The sequence below is a fragment of the Motacilla alba genome, chromosome 4 (genome assembly GCF_015832195.1).
Source record: "Motacilla alba alba isolate MOTALB_02 chromosome 4, Motacilla_alba_V1.0_pri, whole genome shotgun sequence".
NCBI lineage: Eukaryota > Metazoa > Chordata > Aves > Passeriformes > Motacillidae > Motacilla > Motacilla alba.
Window position 1 is genome coordinate 36,299,656 of NC_052019.1, and position 16,684 is coordinate 36,316,339.

The 16,684-nt window shown below is 36.6% G+C and overlaps 1 protein-coding gene across 3 annotated transcripts in view; it reads right to left on the bottom strand.

Moving 5' to 3' along the window:
* GALNTL6 (polypeptide N-acetylgalactosaminyltransferase like 6) overlaps positions 1 to 16,684 on the bottom strand; it is a 432,689-nt gene that overhangs the window by 238,604 nt on the left and 177,401 nt on the right. For all 3 annotated transcript variants that reach the window (XM_038134223.1, XM_038134222.1, XM_038134220.1), the window contains one exon: positions 10,706 to 10,844. In XM_038134223.1, coding sequence (XP_037990151.1) covers positions 10,706 to 10,844 — 139 coding nt within the window. The remainder of the gene's footprint in view (positions 1 to 10,705; positions 10,845 to 16,684) is intronic.

Here is a 16,684-nt window from a genome sequence, read left to right on the forward strand (position 1 = left end):
GAAGAGGACATGCAAGGTGTGTTATCATTGGCACTGCACAAATACTCAGAATTATTAAATAACACCAGCAATGTGGACTTTGCCAAAAATATTTTATAAATGCCAACACTTGTGGAAAAAAAAAGAAAAAACAAACAACCAAAAACTGGCACCAAATTAGTTTGATACAATGTCATTTTCAAGATTATAATGAATAAAAAGTTATGAACTCTGAATTATGCTTTCAAATATTGCCCTCCTCGATCAGTTTAGTCTCTCTTTCCATGACATTTCAGAACCTAATATCTGGTATTTCCTATCAAAGGATAGCCGTACATCATTAAATGAGTCCCTCAGAGACTTCTAGATGAGATTTTTACAAACAGAGGCCTGATCTACCAGTCCACAAGCTGTTTCCATATTGTGAAGTTGTACTTACTGCTTTGAAAATCAATCTCTGTCCAAAGAATCTCCTTCCTCTATCCCTTCTATTAGAAACATAATTAAGCACTAATCATATGTAGGATTCAATTTTGAAATTCATTACTGTTTTGGAAACCCAACTACTTTAGGGGAAAAAAAAGAGTAGAATTTATTTGAAAATAATTTCTATAGTAAAAAATTTAAATACACATAATTGACAAAATAGAACTTTTCATCAGCTTTGCATGCTGCTCCTACAGTTTGGTTTTGGAGCTGGGCACTTGGCTCCAGGAGTTCAAGGGTTATTCATAGAAACAACACACAGACACACTCTTTAACTTGCTTTAAAACATTCCATATCAACTTATTTTTTTCCTTTGAGATAGAGAATTCTTCTGTGGGGTTGAAACAAGAATCAAAACCAAGTTTCTGCACAAAACAATTTTAGAGTTGGCTTCAAAGTTGCAGGGAGACTTTTAGAAGGTTAATAAAATAGCAAGAGGTTCCTCTATTTCTGAAATATTCACCTGCCTGAGGAAGAAAAAAAACTGTCACAGAAACACCATGAAGCTATCTGCAGGAGGCACCTTTAAAATACAACCTGAAAGGATGACTATTCAAAAAGAGTAGTAAAAAGGAGTTAAAATCACACTTCTTTCTTATTCATTACTAAGAATCCTAAGACTATTATGATTTCATTTTGTAGGTTAGCCTACTCTACTGGGCACAAATAACAGCATTTTTTTTTTACTTCAAGGAATGAGAAGAGTTCTATTTGCTTCCCTGATAACTTGATTTTTGGGGGGAAAAAACGTCCTCACCACATGAGCTTAAGAAAAGATGCAGAACTTCCAAATCATCCCTCTTTACAGCTTCACAGTTAACAGCAGAAATACACTGCCTCTGTGGAAGACAAAATGAAAGATTATAGGCTTCTAAAATGATGAGAAAGGAGAGCAGTGCTGGCACCATTCCAGCCACTTGACATCAAAAGCTGATTCATAAAAGCAGCAATTTGCTTGACCCTGTGGACATATCAACAATGTTTGATGCACGCTAAGGGATACCACTAGCAATGCTGTGGTCAGTTACCAGGCTCTGTGCCTTCCAAACCCATCAACAGCCTTGAAAATTGCCCTGGTAGATAATAACATAGGAGAAGTTAAGTGTCTCACAGACACCCCTTTGCTGGATTTAGGAAACAATGCAGCAGCTTACTACTGCAGTTTCTGGATCATAAAAGTAGCCCACCTCTAATTTTCTCCTCTTATAGGAAGTGCCAGAGAAAGTTAAAGCAAAACAGAAAGAGATTTTCAACCTTTTTCCCCCCACTGGCTTTGTCAGCTCTCGCTCTCTTAACTAAGCTGCTTTTTCAGATCTGACCTTTTCTTTGCCTTTATTAAAAGAAACTACAGCACCCACTGGGCCCCCAGGTACTGACAAGACCTCTATAAGCTACCAGAACAAAACATTTCCCAGTGAAATTTACATAGTAATTGTCCTAGCATGTCAAAGTATTCAATTTACAGCAACAAGCTTCAGTCACACCATGTTTCTGTTCCAATCTAGTCTTGTCAGCTGAGCCTGATTAAGTAGTGATAACCAGTAATTTCTCCTGCTATTTGACAAGGCTGTAAAATTAGCTTGGGTGTGAGCTGATGGCAGGGAAAGTAATCTTTATTTTCACAGTGACTCACAGCTGGGAAGCAAGCAGGCATTACTGGGTATGGGCCTCAATAAATGTCACAACACTTTACTAGAACAAATAAACCTCCTCCAAAACATAAGTATGATTTTCATGAAAAAGAAGAAAAATAAATTGTACACTAGAAATTGTTTGTGAAATTGCTATTAAATGCACTATCAACACGTCTTGGGAACTAAGGAGGCAAAGTCCTGTGCTCTACGTAGACTTCCCTCAGCATGGAATTCATCAGAACTGATGGAGCTGAATTAGGTGCTTGTTACTTTATGTCAAATTGCCTCATTTTAGCCTGTCATGTACAGTTTCTTCAGTGGCACTCTCTGTCTCTGAAGAAATCAAAGTCTGAGTTTGCCTTGCTTTGTCCTTCAAACCAAAAAGTTCTTCTAACCAAGGGAAGAGCCTAAGAGTCAGATAAATGATCTTGACATAAAGCATGTTTATGTTTACAAAGTTTCGTTTTACGATACAGTGACTTATAAATTCCTCATCACTTACGGAAGGCTGTTATAAATTTAAAAAATCATGAATATATTTTAAGAAACCTATCTATTCACTACATCTATTAAATCTAGGAGGCTTGGAAAATAATACATGTAGTCATTTTATACTATCTTAAAATTCCTCATTAGCAAGTGCACATAAGAAGGCGTCCTAGTACTCTAATTATATTTTAGCTTAAACCTTGCACTTTGTTACCTGTGAATTCAAAAATAACATCAGACCAATTTATTTAATACATACACAAGCAAAACCCCTCAAAACACTTTGTTATTTCTCTGATCGTCTCTTTAAAAAAATCTAGTTAAAATTCATTAGTTCAACCCTAGCATACATATCTGATTGTCTCACAAGTAAGCCTGACCTCAATAAAAAGACCATCAATAAAAAGATCATCAATAAAAAAACATGTATTTTGAGTCTAAGGTCATTTTCATGGCTGAAGAAGAAACAGGATTAGAATTCAGGTTTTTGTCACTTCAAAGTGCATTTTAAAGCACACTACTTCAGGAAAAAAAACAACCTGTGACATTCAATTACCCTTTAAATTTCCGTTCCAGAAAGCCTAGTTATCTCATTACTACTTGCCCTTATATTCCATAGGCACCCCATAGGCTTCTAGGAACCCTCTAAAAGCTCAGCGGCTCCTCCCAGTTTTGCATCAGTCCTCAAGTACTTCTCTCAATTGCGGTGATCATTCAAAGACAATTGAGAGGAGCCTCAAACAGACATCAGTTCCCTCAGCATTCATGGATACATCCCCTCAGGCCCATGGACTTACCATGTCCAGTTTGCTTAAGCATAAAATACTTAATTTTCAAAGACAGTCATTCTGTGATCTACCTACATCACTTCACCTCTTCTGTTCACTGCGATATGTCGATATGTCGTCAGGCTTACACCTCACAACACCATCTCCTGTACATAATAAAAGAGATTACGGGGAAGATAGTACTAGGTCTGACCAGTGTTTGTAACACTGAAATCACAGCTGGTAAACAAGGGAAAAAATGCTGTGAAAATGCTGTTGGGCCTCATGGACCACGGGTGCCAACAAGACCAGTAAATTTTCACGTCTACTACCACATCCTGTGGCCTTCAGAAAATTGGAGCTCAAGAAGCTTACTCACAGGCAAATCAGGGAAAATAGAAGTTGTTTTTCCATTCCAGCATTGCTGCACACTGCTGTCCTTATTACATGAGGTGAAACAGCTAATTGTGTTGCCATTGAGAATGTATTGCCAAGAACGTACAACCTTACTGAGGTAAGGTGCACTGAGGCTCTTCATAAAACTACTATATTAACAACATATATCATCACTTTCATCTATGAACTTTAAAGATACAAAACCCCAGAATATCCCAGATTCCACACACATCTTAGCAAAGCTGGATGTACTTTCCAATTTTACTATTGTATTATTTGACAGTTAAAAGTTCAAGCTTTAACCACTGCCAAATGCTAATAGACTTGGCTATCCCAGATGTACAGAACTGGCTGGAGGGTAAATATTCTCCAGAATTCCTGTCCCCATTAAGTTTAGATTTCACAGCTATATTTACTGCAGCTTGCTATCTTCTCAGCAGTGTGGGAGGATTTACTGGAGTCTAAGTAACATGCAAGGCATCTAAATACAGGAAAACTACTTCTCTCCACGTGTATGAACAGGTTATTTCTTTTATCAAATAATTTTCAATAAACATAAACAGTCTCATCAGGCTTGGACTCTCCCCACTAGCCTCTTTGACACTGCAGCCTATTTCTCAATAAAAGGAGAGAAGAGGAATCATCAATCTTCAGCCATATTTTTGCTGTTGCTGCCCTAAAAAAAAAAGACACACAAGCACCCAGAAAGCACTTGGGAATTATTCCATGTTATTTGTTCCTATCAATGCATATCCTGCAGAGAAAGTGACAGCAGGCATGACAGAGACAGAAAGCCATAGGTTTTCTTGGGTATAAAATATTCCTGATCCTGTTTTGAGGAGCTGCACTTCAAATGGGATGCCCTGAAGCAATTGCAGAGAACAATCTGGTCGGGCTTGGAAATGGGGACACTGCCTATTGTGTTTTGGAGCACATGACTTTTCACTTTCAGTACATTATTCAGCAACTACACAAAACAGTTTGAAAAGCACAGTAACAATCTCTAGCTTTTCCGCTACCCACTGAAAACACACCTTGAGTTTAAACAGGTTTCTCTGTGGCCAGATAAATTAAGCTAATACTAGCAATCAGCAATATGAAGCAATGCAATGTGTATGTGTGCCTGAAGACATTGCTGATTCCCCAAAATGAATGAGAACTAGAAAAAGCCTTCAACTATCTTTGTTTCTTCCACCATATGATCAAAAATTCAACAAAAGATCAATAGAAATAACCTATTAATTCCGTAAGACTTATTAAATATTTGTAAGTTCAGCATACTTAAATGTTTAGTCTAATTTTTCTTTTTTTTTTTTTTTTTTTTTTAAGAAGGCAGGACAACCCAAGCCTTTAAGATGATAGACTGCAGAGGGAATTAACTGGAATTTATCTTGGAGCATTGGATTAAAGACAAACTTTTAAATTTTAGTTTTAGGGACAAGATACATAGGCTAGATTGTGACAAATGCACTCTATTTATAAAAAGAAAGTAACTAAATACAATGAAATAATTACTTTTTTAAGGGATTCAGGTACGTGTGCTACTGCCTGCCTATGTCTGACTATATCCCTTTCCCATGAATTCAGTAATACTAGAACTCTTTGAAAAGTGTACTAAAACATAGAGATTGAGAACAACTCCAACTCTGTTAACTCTGCAACGACTCTAAAGAAACACAAAAATGGAGCTAATCAAAAAACATACTGCCCAGAGAAATCCCATTACATACTCATTTTAGCCTCTTTTAAAAATACAATGGAGAGCAACTACACTACATTCAAATGTTTTGAGAGAGAACCATTCAGGCACTCTCTCTCAGCTTCTGCTACTGAAAAGGAGAGTTTCAGTTATGCAGAACCCATGGAATGAAATTTGGTTTTGTTATTAGAAAGAAATAAAACATCATTACTGTTCAGGACACAGAGGATGTAACCAGCCCTTAGCTAAACACTCTCATTTCTTTGATTATGAAAATGCATTTTTTCTGAGGGTTGTGAAAAATTAAATGCCTAAGAAAAATGAGCATAGTTCAGACTTCTAAAAAGGAATATTGCTGGGAGTGACAGTGAAGGGCCAGAACTTCACACATCAACAGCAAGACCAGCAGAAAAGGACTGGAAACACTGACTCCCACCCATACAGGAGAAAAACCAGACATTACAAGAATCAGGCTGGACATTTTAATGTACAAGAAGAATGCTCAGAATTTCATTACCAGATTAATCTATCTATGCTCAGGGAAACCTTATAAGGATGAGATTTCTTGTGATAGATTATTCAGGCAAGCTGGGGAGTACTTGCACATCTGATCTAAGACTACCCAAGACATAACATCATAGAATAGCTTGAGATGGAAGGGATTCACAAGGATTATCAAGGTCCTGCACAGGACAACTCCAAGAATCATACCATTTGTCTTAGAGCATTTTACGAACATTTCTTGAACTCTGTCAGGCTTGGTGCTGTGACCACTTTCTTGGGGAGCCCAATCCAGTGCCTGATCACCCTCTGAGTAAAAAACACCTTTGATCTAATACCCAACCTAAACCTCCCCTGACACAGCTTCATGCCATTCCTTAGGGTCCTGCCACTGGTAACTACAGAAGAGAGAACAATGCCTGCCCTCCTTCTTTCCCTCCTGTGGCAGACTGCAGTGAGGTCTCCACTCTGTCTCGTACAGGCTGAACAGACCAAGTGACCTCAGTCATGTCTCTTACAGCTTCACCTGTACATCCTTCATCTTCATGATACTCCTCTGGATGCTCTCCAATAGCTTTTTTATGCCTCTTACATTGCGGTACTGTACACAGGACTCCAAGTGAGGCTACAGCAGAGAGAGCAGGACAATCCCCTCCCTTGCCTGGCTTTCAATGCTGTGCTTGATGCACTCCAGGATATGGGTATCAACAATTAATCTACAAGTTCTAGATAAAAGGAGACCTGTTTTGAAATTAGGATATACAAACATACAAAAAATATTTTAAATTATGAAGCTTGAAAATGTATTGGTATCAGGGACTAACTTGAATTCTTTGAGTCAATAATGAAGAGCTTAAAAAATTGATTGTCTAGTATAAAAAGACTTAGGAGCTTGAAACAGGATAGGTCACAAAATTTATATTCACTGTTCAGACTAGATGATTGCAAGCCTTCCCCCAAGTCTCATTAAAATCACATTTAGAACACTATTCAAAATGCGATTCAGATTCAGTTGTTTGTCTGAACAAAGCTGGTATGAATAGCAGAATATTTGATAATGTGGAGAAGATAAGAATTAATTTCAACTGGTACATCCAGTATTAGAATAAGTAGCATTTCCCTTTCTACAATAGAAGATAATACTGCCAACTTTTTCCCTAGCATTCACAGGTTTGTTGTATTCTAGACTACACAAAGTGGCACAAAGAAAGTGAAAACAGAAGTGAATGAAAACACTCTTCTTGTGGGTTTTGAAATATTTCTTATATTGGTACAGAATTTCTAACCCCTAAATATATTAACTCCATTGCTTTCTCTCAATACTACCCAAACCTCAATGTTAGCTTTCACTCTGGGTGACCAGAACTCTTATTTACACTAAATCAGTCCTGAAACCAAATAAATGGAGGTGATAAGCCTCTTTAAGATTGTTATTTAGAATTGGGGGGGGGGGGGGGGGGAAGTTGTTTTGATTATATGTAGCTTGGCACCCACTATGCCAAGGCTTTCACACAAGAGTGGAACAGAAACAAGACATCAAAGACCACTCAGAAATGGAAAAAAATATTCTTTGAGCACAGCTATGAGAGACAGAAAAAAAGCATGTGAGATATTAGAAGGATGCAATAAAAACATATTAAAGATGCAGGAAAGGTCAAGTCAGCCTTAGAACAGAAGTTAACTGTTTCATTTCACTACACAGTTTTTTTTACAGTACACACATTTTGCTCCCTTAAAAAGGAAAGAAGAATCAATCATAAGATCTTGCTGAAGGGTTATAAATATCACAGGAAAAACAAAAGACTATTATTAAACACACTTGGAAACTTCAATTTCTGAGAGCTCAATCATCTAAGCATTTGTTTAGTTCTACCCATCCCCCTGCACAAGGTGTTATTTGCAAATTCTAAGTCCAAATTCCAAAGAAACTCAGAAAAAGAAAGTTTATTTGGATTAAAAAGTACAAGTGTTTTCTGCTGTCTTTGCATTCTTCCAAGAAAATGTAAGTTTTCTTTGGTTTGACTTTGGAATATAATATTTTTGAAGTTATTTCAGAAGAATGTAGAAACTACTGCAGCTGCTGATTTAAGTAAGTTTTTATTCAAATTACAGGATTTACCACTCAGTTTTGTTGCATTTGAAGGCTAATTTTGTGGATTTTCTCTACTAACGCAATAAATCCATTCTATTTGGTTCTATAAAACATATCATAGACAGTACTTTCAGGAAATACATCTTCAGCAGAAGATAACCATTTTGTCTATGCAAATGGCATACACTAAATAGAGACAGAGGATCAAAACTCAAAGTTTACAATACCAGCATCTCCCATAAATTTGCATAAGATGACAGCTAAAGGCCTCAATGCAGTTAGAAGCTCCACAAAGCCAAACCTTTTACAATGTTCAAAAGCTGGCCAAACTAGACCTGCCTGCTGTACCACATCTGATTTATCTGCTATAATGTTACTGAAGAGAATCCTTTTCTCAAGACAGAAATTACACAGTTTTCCAATAGTTTGTCTGAAAGCAACTCTATTAGTGGCATGGTTTAGCCCCAGCCTCTAGCACAGATGACACACTAATTTGTTAAGAAAATTAACTCTATCCCAGCCAAAACCAGTCACAGACACAATGTGAACTACTTTGCATTTCATACACACTTCTGAAGAGAGGAGACATTTCCAAAAGTGAAGAGCAGTTTGAGACTGGCCATACTTAACACAGAGCAGCCAAGAGATGTGCTTGTTTCTAACAGCGGGTCAGACTTCTGTGTCTCTAGGAAGTCCAAGAAATATGCTTGCTTCAAAGTATAGCCATCAAAAGTATTGAGCCCAGCTTTGTCACCTTAATCGACACACTACTTAGTAGGCAATTACAGCACAAGAACATTTTTTCTCTTTATCTTTGGATGGTAAGTGATACAGTCAATTAACGAATGGGCTACTTGTATTATGTGTTTAACATAAGGAAGGTCAGAAGGCCATGACTCCAGCCAGTTCAGTCAGGACCCTAGTAAAACACCCACCACACCAGATTTCACCAAATGCCACAGGAACCTGGCTGAATTGGAACACGGAAACAATGCAGGCACCTAAGGATACAAGGTTCCCCAATGTGATGCTTAGGTGCAAGTCAGGAAAAGATTTGTGCTGGGGAAAAGAGGGCAGAGACAGTCTGGTGTGGCACTGACTTGTTCCTAATACGTCACTTCTGACAACATATCGCTTCTTGGGACATGCATGGAAATGTCAGGGACTGTGAGAACAGCAGCAGGTGAGAAAGAAGTTGCCAAAAGACCAATTTACAAAAGCACAAAGGGATGACAAAGCTGACAGCTTCCTTTTGTGTGTAGTCGTTATCCTCTGCAGTTTTGCTAACAGAGGGGGTTGCTTGATGAACACATTAATTATACCAACAATGTAATCTACCACAGCTTCAATGCCATACAGCTGTACATTTGAACTCAAACTTCTTGGAAGCACTCATTATATAATTTCAGCTAATTTGTCAAAGCAGAAAGCAAAGAATGTATATAAAACATACAGCTTGTTATAAAAATATATTTCTTTTTACTTAATCCGATGCAAACAATCCTAATATATTGTTTACAAATTAGGAGAGAAACAGGTTTTTTTCTAAAAACAATGCAACAACTAAATTAGGCAATTAATAATTAAAATTAAATTAGAAACATCTCTGAAGAAAGGCTAATTCCTATGTTGTGAATTTATTTTTAAACTTTCACTATGAAAATATTTATATACTATTAATTCTTTGAAAAATACAGTTGCACATTTGACATAAAAATATGTTGGTTGCCATGATGTTTCTCTTCTCCCTGCACTGAGTACTTCTGTCAAGCTCTGAAGTTCAACTCTGTTCTCTACTTTTCAAATCAAAATAAGTTAAGAAGTGGGATGATATCTTAACATGAATCTTGGTATAACAGAGAGAATTGTATCTGCAGGAAAATACAAACACAGTCATAGAGACAGCTTCAGAATGACTCTAGAGGACAAGAGCCTGGAGCCTACAATGGCAACAGTGTCCCTTTTCCTGTCACAGACAGGAAGTTCTACTTTTTGTATAAAGGAGTCAAAAATTAAACAACACTAAAGCAAGTTAGGCTTGCTGTATGATGATTTTTAGCTCAGTGGTTCTGGCTCTGGTTATTTTCCAGAATAACCTTCATCCCATTTCTTTGTGTTATATTAATGCTTTAGGAACAATACCATCATCCAGTGCCCCCAAATTCTGCCTGCTAATCATGCATATTCTGTTTTTACACAATTCCATGCAGCATAAATCAGCTGATGTATCAGCACTCAGCAGCTGTTTTAACTTTTTATGCAACAAAACAGAAGAAACACTCTACAATCACAGCCAAAAACTATATACAAGTTGCCACTATGCTCCCTAGCCCAAAGATCTGCAGCTACTAACCAAATGAGAACATGAGAAACTATGTGAATCCTTTTTAGCCCAATCCACTACAAAGAAATTTAATAAAAATCATTCTGTAATGAAAAGAGGCCTTTTATATTCTTAATGTGTAACTAATCAGATGAGAAGTCACTTTAAAAGACAGAGCAAATGATTTAACAACAGTGGTAAATTTTCCACCTCCTATAAAATGAAACTATTGGTTTCTGTTGACTGTTTATGTTTTACCCTCCTAGAAAACAACTTATTTAGAGATACACAAAGATAAGATCTTAAAAATTAAATTGTCCAGGAAAGAGTTTACATACTTAGGATGTCGGATGTCTGGCAGGGACCGTTCCAGTGCTATGTTGTTGCTAACAAATATGTTGAAGCCATTTTCCCTATAAGCAGAATCATCATGGTCTTCCTCTGTAAGAGGGTACGGTTTCCCATGTTCACCTTTCCCTATAACAAAACAAAAACAATTATTTACCTCAAACTGACAGCAAAAAATGTACTACAAAGACAAAAAGAAGATACACTGAACTTCAGTTAGTACACTGTGCCTGGAACACCTCAAAGAAATGTCTTGCAATGTCTTCAGCAATACTCCTGTTATTTTCAGTACAAAACCAGAAAGTAGGTACAAACAACAAGATTCAAAAGCCCCTCTGAAGTCACCCAATTCATCTAACTTTCCTCTAACCAGACACACAATCAGGTTAAAGACATTTTATATAGAAAAATTTCAATTGTAAATAAGCTAAGACCTTTCTTTTTCATAGCAAAATTATGAACAAATGGATCAATTTCAGCAATAGACCTTTCAGCCACTATGAGGAACCTGGTTACTGAGTTACTTTACGTTACAGCACCCCTAACACCCACTCATGTTTTCAGAATGCAACTTCAGCATTGAAGTTTAGGGCGTCCAGCCTTCCAGAAAAAACAGTAAGGAAACCAGATGTTTTGCTCTAGGCTCCTTGAACACCCTTGGCACTCCTAGGGACAAGACAGATGTACTTAGTGTTTCTAATGCCACAGCACTGTGGAGTTGGTTTCAGAAACTGGTCACTTTGTGCTGCTCAAAAGAAATCACCTGCTTGCTCCCTAGTAAAGCACAGACTTTTTAGTCCAGCTTTTTATTCCCAAGTTAGTTCTCAACATCAGTCACTTGGCTTGCTTAGTACCTATCTCAGGGTTCTATACCTCTACCTCTTCCAGCAAGAGAGCAGAGAACAAAAAAAAGCACTTCAAAGAAATTCAGAAAATAAAAGTCTTCAATTCTTCTCAACTACTTTTATTCTTCCCATTCTTGCAGAGGATGTACTCTTCAGAGTTTCAAAACCCTTCAAGCATCCACAGGTTCTCAAGAACATATACTTTCCCTTACATCTCATTGATCAGTTTACAATCTCTCTGTCCCTCTACTACCAGGCTTCCTCCTAAGAAAACACCTTTCACCTGGGCTCTGATAGAGAAATTAATCAGCTGGATTAAATAAGTGATCAAGGCCATGTGATCCTCAGCTAATCAGGAACAGCTACAGGAGTGGATGAAGAGGAAAGCAACCAGAGGCCGAGGAAACATCCAGTGCTATTCTTAAAGCCCATACAGCACTGTCAGTGCCCTATTTTTCACTGCACAAGCAGAAGACATTAAAAACACAGAATATGCAATTAAAGGTGCTGTAGTGACTCAATTTTAGAGTTTTTTCAGCTAAAATACTAACTTTTTTATTCCAAAATTTGTACACATTTACAATTTCATTTAAATTCTTAATGAAAGCAATTACTGTTACTTACAAAGGAGGGAAATTAATTCCTATAATAAAACACTTTCTGTTTATGCTATTTCATTACTAACAGGTATTTTGTCATTTTTATTCCCAAATGCATGCAACAAACTAACATAACACAATATCTGAGACTAACCTTCTATGTGAATCTTTATGATTTCACACTACTAATGGGGAGGAACGATGATTCTATTAAAGCAGCTAATGAGTCAAAGCACTATTCCAAATTCAATGGTACAATTGTATCAAATATGATTCATAATAAAGTAACACTAAGCTAATGTCATTCAACCTAAGACACAGAAATTCTGCTCCTTTCTTTCAGCATATATTCTACATAAACCAAAAGTGACTATTTTAACTGGCTATTAGTAAGAGTTTTATCCAGGTAGTTACTAATATTATGAACATTCTGAAATAAATTACCTGTATGATTAAAACATACTATTGCAAATAACTTTTTTACTATACATTTTCCTGTCTATTCCAGCTATTCACCCTGTATGAAGACAGGTGGATTCTTGCTTTGCTTTTCTTAAATGAGTTCATTTGGCTCTTCAGCAGATGAATATTTGTCCTAAAAGTTTTCTTCACAATGTCCCTTGCCAGTGAAACTGAAGACAAGCATTTTTAAAACAGGTTTCCATTCTTCCCCATCAAATAAGAAGTGATATCACTGTGTATAAGCCCAAAGTATAGATATCATGGTTGTTATCTAGAGCAACTCAGCAATGGGCAGAACATTCTCCTACCATGCTGTGTTAAGTATTTGCCCAAATTGCTTTTGCACTGATGCAGTATAGCTCAGCCATGAAGTGCACTAGAAGGTGTGAAGCATGACTCTTTTCCAACATGTTAGCAAAATACACATCTATAGCACAATCAGAGGTTTATGCACTTTTTTGAATGTCATGACTACTTCTCCCAGCTTTTTGTTTGCTTGCTCTCCCATCCTGCAGTTCCTCTTGATTAACTAGGCATCATTAGCTAGGGGAGCCATCTATCAGATCCAGCTGGAAGCAGTTTGCTAATTTCTCTAAAAGAGCTTCGGTAAAAAGAGACCATTCCTTATGAATAACCTTGGAAGGAGAGAAATAGAGAACTCGGAAGGTAAGCCTTAAAAAAAATTCGGTACACCTTTTGGGCAACCACTAGGCTTGAAGGATTCCCTTTGTCGAGAAAAGTGCCATGCATGAGCCTACTCAGCATTAAAAAACATAAGCACAGAAAACTCTCCTGTCACTGATTCACCTTTCTACATAATTTGTCAAAGCAGAAAGCAAAGAATGTATATAAAACATACAGCTTGTTATAAAAATGTATTTCTGACAGTAATATATTATCTGACAGTAATTTCCATCACTGCACAGTGGTTTGGAGATAGACCTATATGCCAGGATAAAAAGGAGCAATTTCACAATACAAGAAGAGTAAAATTCTGGTGAAAAGGACCCTGATTAAGTATAATTTTAAGTATAATTACTTAAGTAATTATATTACTTTAAATCTATTGATAGACAGATGTAAGCCCTCTTACACTCCCTTCTGTCTGAAGGCAAAAAAGCAATACAGAAAGCGCAACAAGGCTATAAAGTACTGAAGGAACTGAGAGTAAAAAACCCAATGGTGAATTTTTTTGCCTCTTTACATCCAAAAGGGGACTCACCAAATGTGAGAGACAAAACCAACCCAGAACTAACACTTGATACTAACTGTCTAAGGCTGATTTGTAATTGTAAACTAAAAAAAACCTCATAAACTAAGGACAATCAGAAGTTTTAGTTCAGGATTTTGATTTGTCAAGGAAGGGAGAAACCCAACAGCAAAAGAATGACATATAGATTCAAACTGGGCCCAAACATGGGAAGGCTCACTGCAATGTTTAATTCATATAGTGCTGTCTTACCTTTGTGATTACAGAATTATTAGTCTGATTTTTACTTTCAGTAGTCAATGTAAGCAAGCAGGAAAATATGCTAGGTTTTCCTCTGAAGGCACTATGATGGTTTTGGAGTTAACATCTCTACATTGCTTAGTACTGTGTTATTTTAAGGGTTCTGATACACCATCTTAAAATGATTCTCCATAGGTATTCACATAAAAAAAGATACAGTAAGATATTCAGGCATCAAGATAAAGTACTGGCTTGGCCAAGTATTAGAGACTCTACAAGGCTTTTTTAGCCCTACCCAGGGATGTTACAGTCTCCTAGGAAACCATACACTGTATACCTAGCCCTAAAAATTTTCAGTTCTATGCTTGAGAACTTGTGATAACTGATAGTTCAAGGACACCTCAGCTAGGCATCTTCTGCTTATATATAATGTAGATACAGCAGGAGGAGAATAAGCCCTTTTGTTCAGCAGATGGTTTAAAGGGAAGATGATTAAGGTGAAACAGGAAAAGAAAAAACATTCTGTATACCCAGTACAAAAATCTAATTGCAGAATAATGGCTCTGGATCAGCCACATTGGTATAGTTGTCAGGTACTCTAATTATAAAGAGAACAGGGATATTGTTGGCAAAACAGATCAACTGTAAATCAGTTTGAAAATGCAACAGGAGTGCTGCACTACTTCCATATGCGATAGACAGGGGACCGTGCTTAAAACTACCAACAACAAATCAAGTGACAAGAGGTTCTCATTTCAGGGTCTTTTGGGTTTTCTTTTGGGGTTTTGTTTTTATAATTCAGATGAACTTCATTTATAATTCAGCAGGCATGGTAAAAAAGATTGGCTTTGCCATATAAGTTTAAGAAGTTAAGCAACTGCTTGACATCTTAACACAGGAAGCCAAGTGGATAAAGAACATAAGCCATTCAGTGTCTGTGGGGAAGAACTGTGTACAAATCTGAATTATTTACTGTTTATACTCACTGCTATTAGTTAACTCAGGCATGACTACACAGCCATACCAAGTCAAGACTATAATTCACACAAGTATTTAAGCACAGCCTGTAATTTAAGCATTCAAGCATCCTTCAACCCTAAACCAGTAATAGGGAATAAGAATTCTCCATGTGCTAAATGCTTTAGTGTATATAAAGATTTTATTTTAATATGTAAACCTACAAATAATTAAGTCTTGTTACTTGTAGTGAATTTTATTATTTTGGATAAGTTAATTCTGCCATTCTTTCAAATATATATTAGGAATTATCTCTGAATATTCCACAGAATCTGCCACAGTTTGGCAACACACAAACTCCAAGCTCATCCTCTCTTATGGAAGTTTTCACAGTGAGAAGAGATGTTTAATCTTGTCCTAGAGCAATCTTTCAATACAGAAGTGAAGTCCCATGAGGAGAGAGTGACTGTATTTCTTAGCAAAGATAGACAGAGAAACACGAATTCCAAATGAATGGAGTCACACACAAAGAAACAGTGTGAGAAGTAAAATGGGAAATAAAGATCCGCAACAGAATAAAAACACTTAAGCCTTGGATCTTACTTCATTTTGACACATAGATTTTCATTAAAAAATCCCTTTTTGATCCCTGATATGGCCAAGTCAGAGGGCAAAAACCCTGTTTATAGCAATCTGTGGTATCTTTTACATACTTTCTGAAATTTTCCTAGTGCACAGCTGTATATACAAGTCTCCCATCTTTCACTGCAGAGATCAACTTCATATTATTTAGATAAGTAAAACAGATTAGCAACTCAAACTGCCAGCACATTCTGCTTTTTTGGAAGTGAATTTCCATTTGAGTGCTAACAAAAATAAGTGTATTCCTTACTTTTCCTTTTCCTCACAAACAGGAGGGCAGGGTGCAGAAATGATCTTCTCCTTTCATATTAGAAAAAGGGTTGCTTGTTTTGAGCAAACGCCTTTTGTGGTTTTGCACATTTATGTTAATTTCCAATAAGAATGATGAAAATTTTAAGTTAATAAATGCATGAATGATCTTTGACAATTTGTTACTGAGACAGAAAATTACAACTGCATCTCTCACATTAATCTCCTTCATATCAAATGGAACTACCCAGCTTGCAAAAAATGTGTAGGTGTATATTTACACGTATATAAAATGGCTTTTCAGATTGAAAGTAAAGAACTTTTTTTTTAACTGTATGAAAAGTAAAACAACGGAATAGGCAATCCAGGGAACATGTACAGGCATGCAAGAAATGATAACATGCCTCAGAAAGATGATTGATGCAACTCTGGTCATCTATTAAGGGGGATTCCAACCTTAAATTTCGATGAATGCTATGAGAAATAGGAGGAGAACTGACTATAGGTTCCCTCAGAGTCCATAAAACTTGCATCAGAAACTGGAGTATATTTATCTCAAGTTCATTCTACTTTTCCTAAACTTGTCAGAGTATCTCACTCAGTTGTATGATTTCATTACCCTGATTTATATTATAGGAAAAGGAATTTAATTGATTTTACATCAATAGAAATAGGATCAAAAGTTACTTTTAAAAAATATTTTATCACTACCTTGTAGCAGCTTAAAAAGGCACTACAGTAAGATTTACAGCACTTCTAATTATT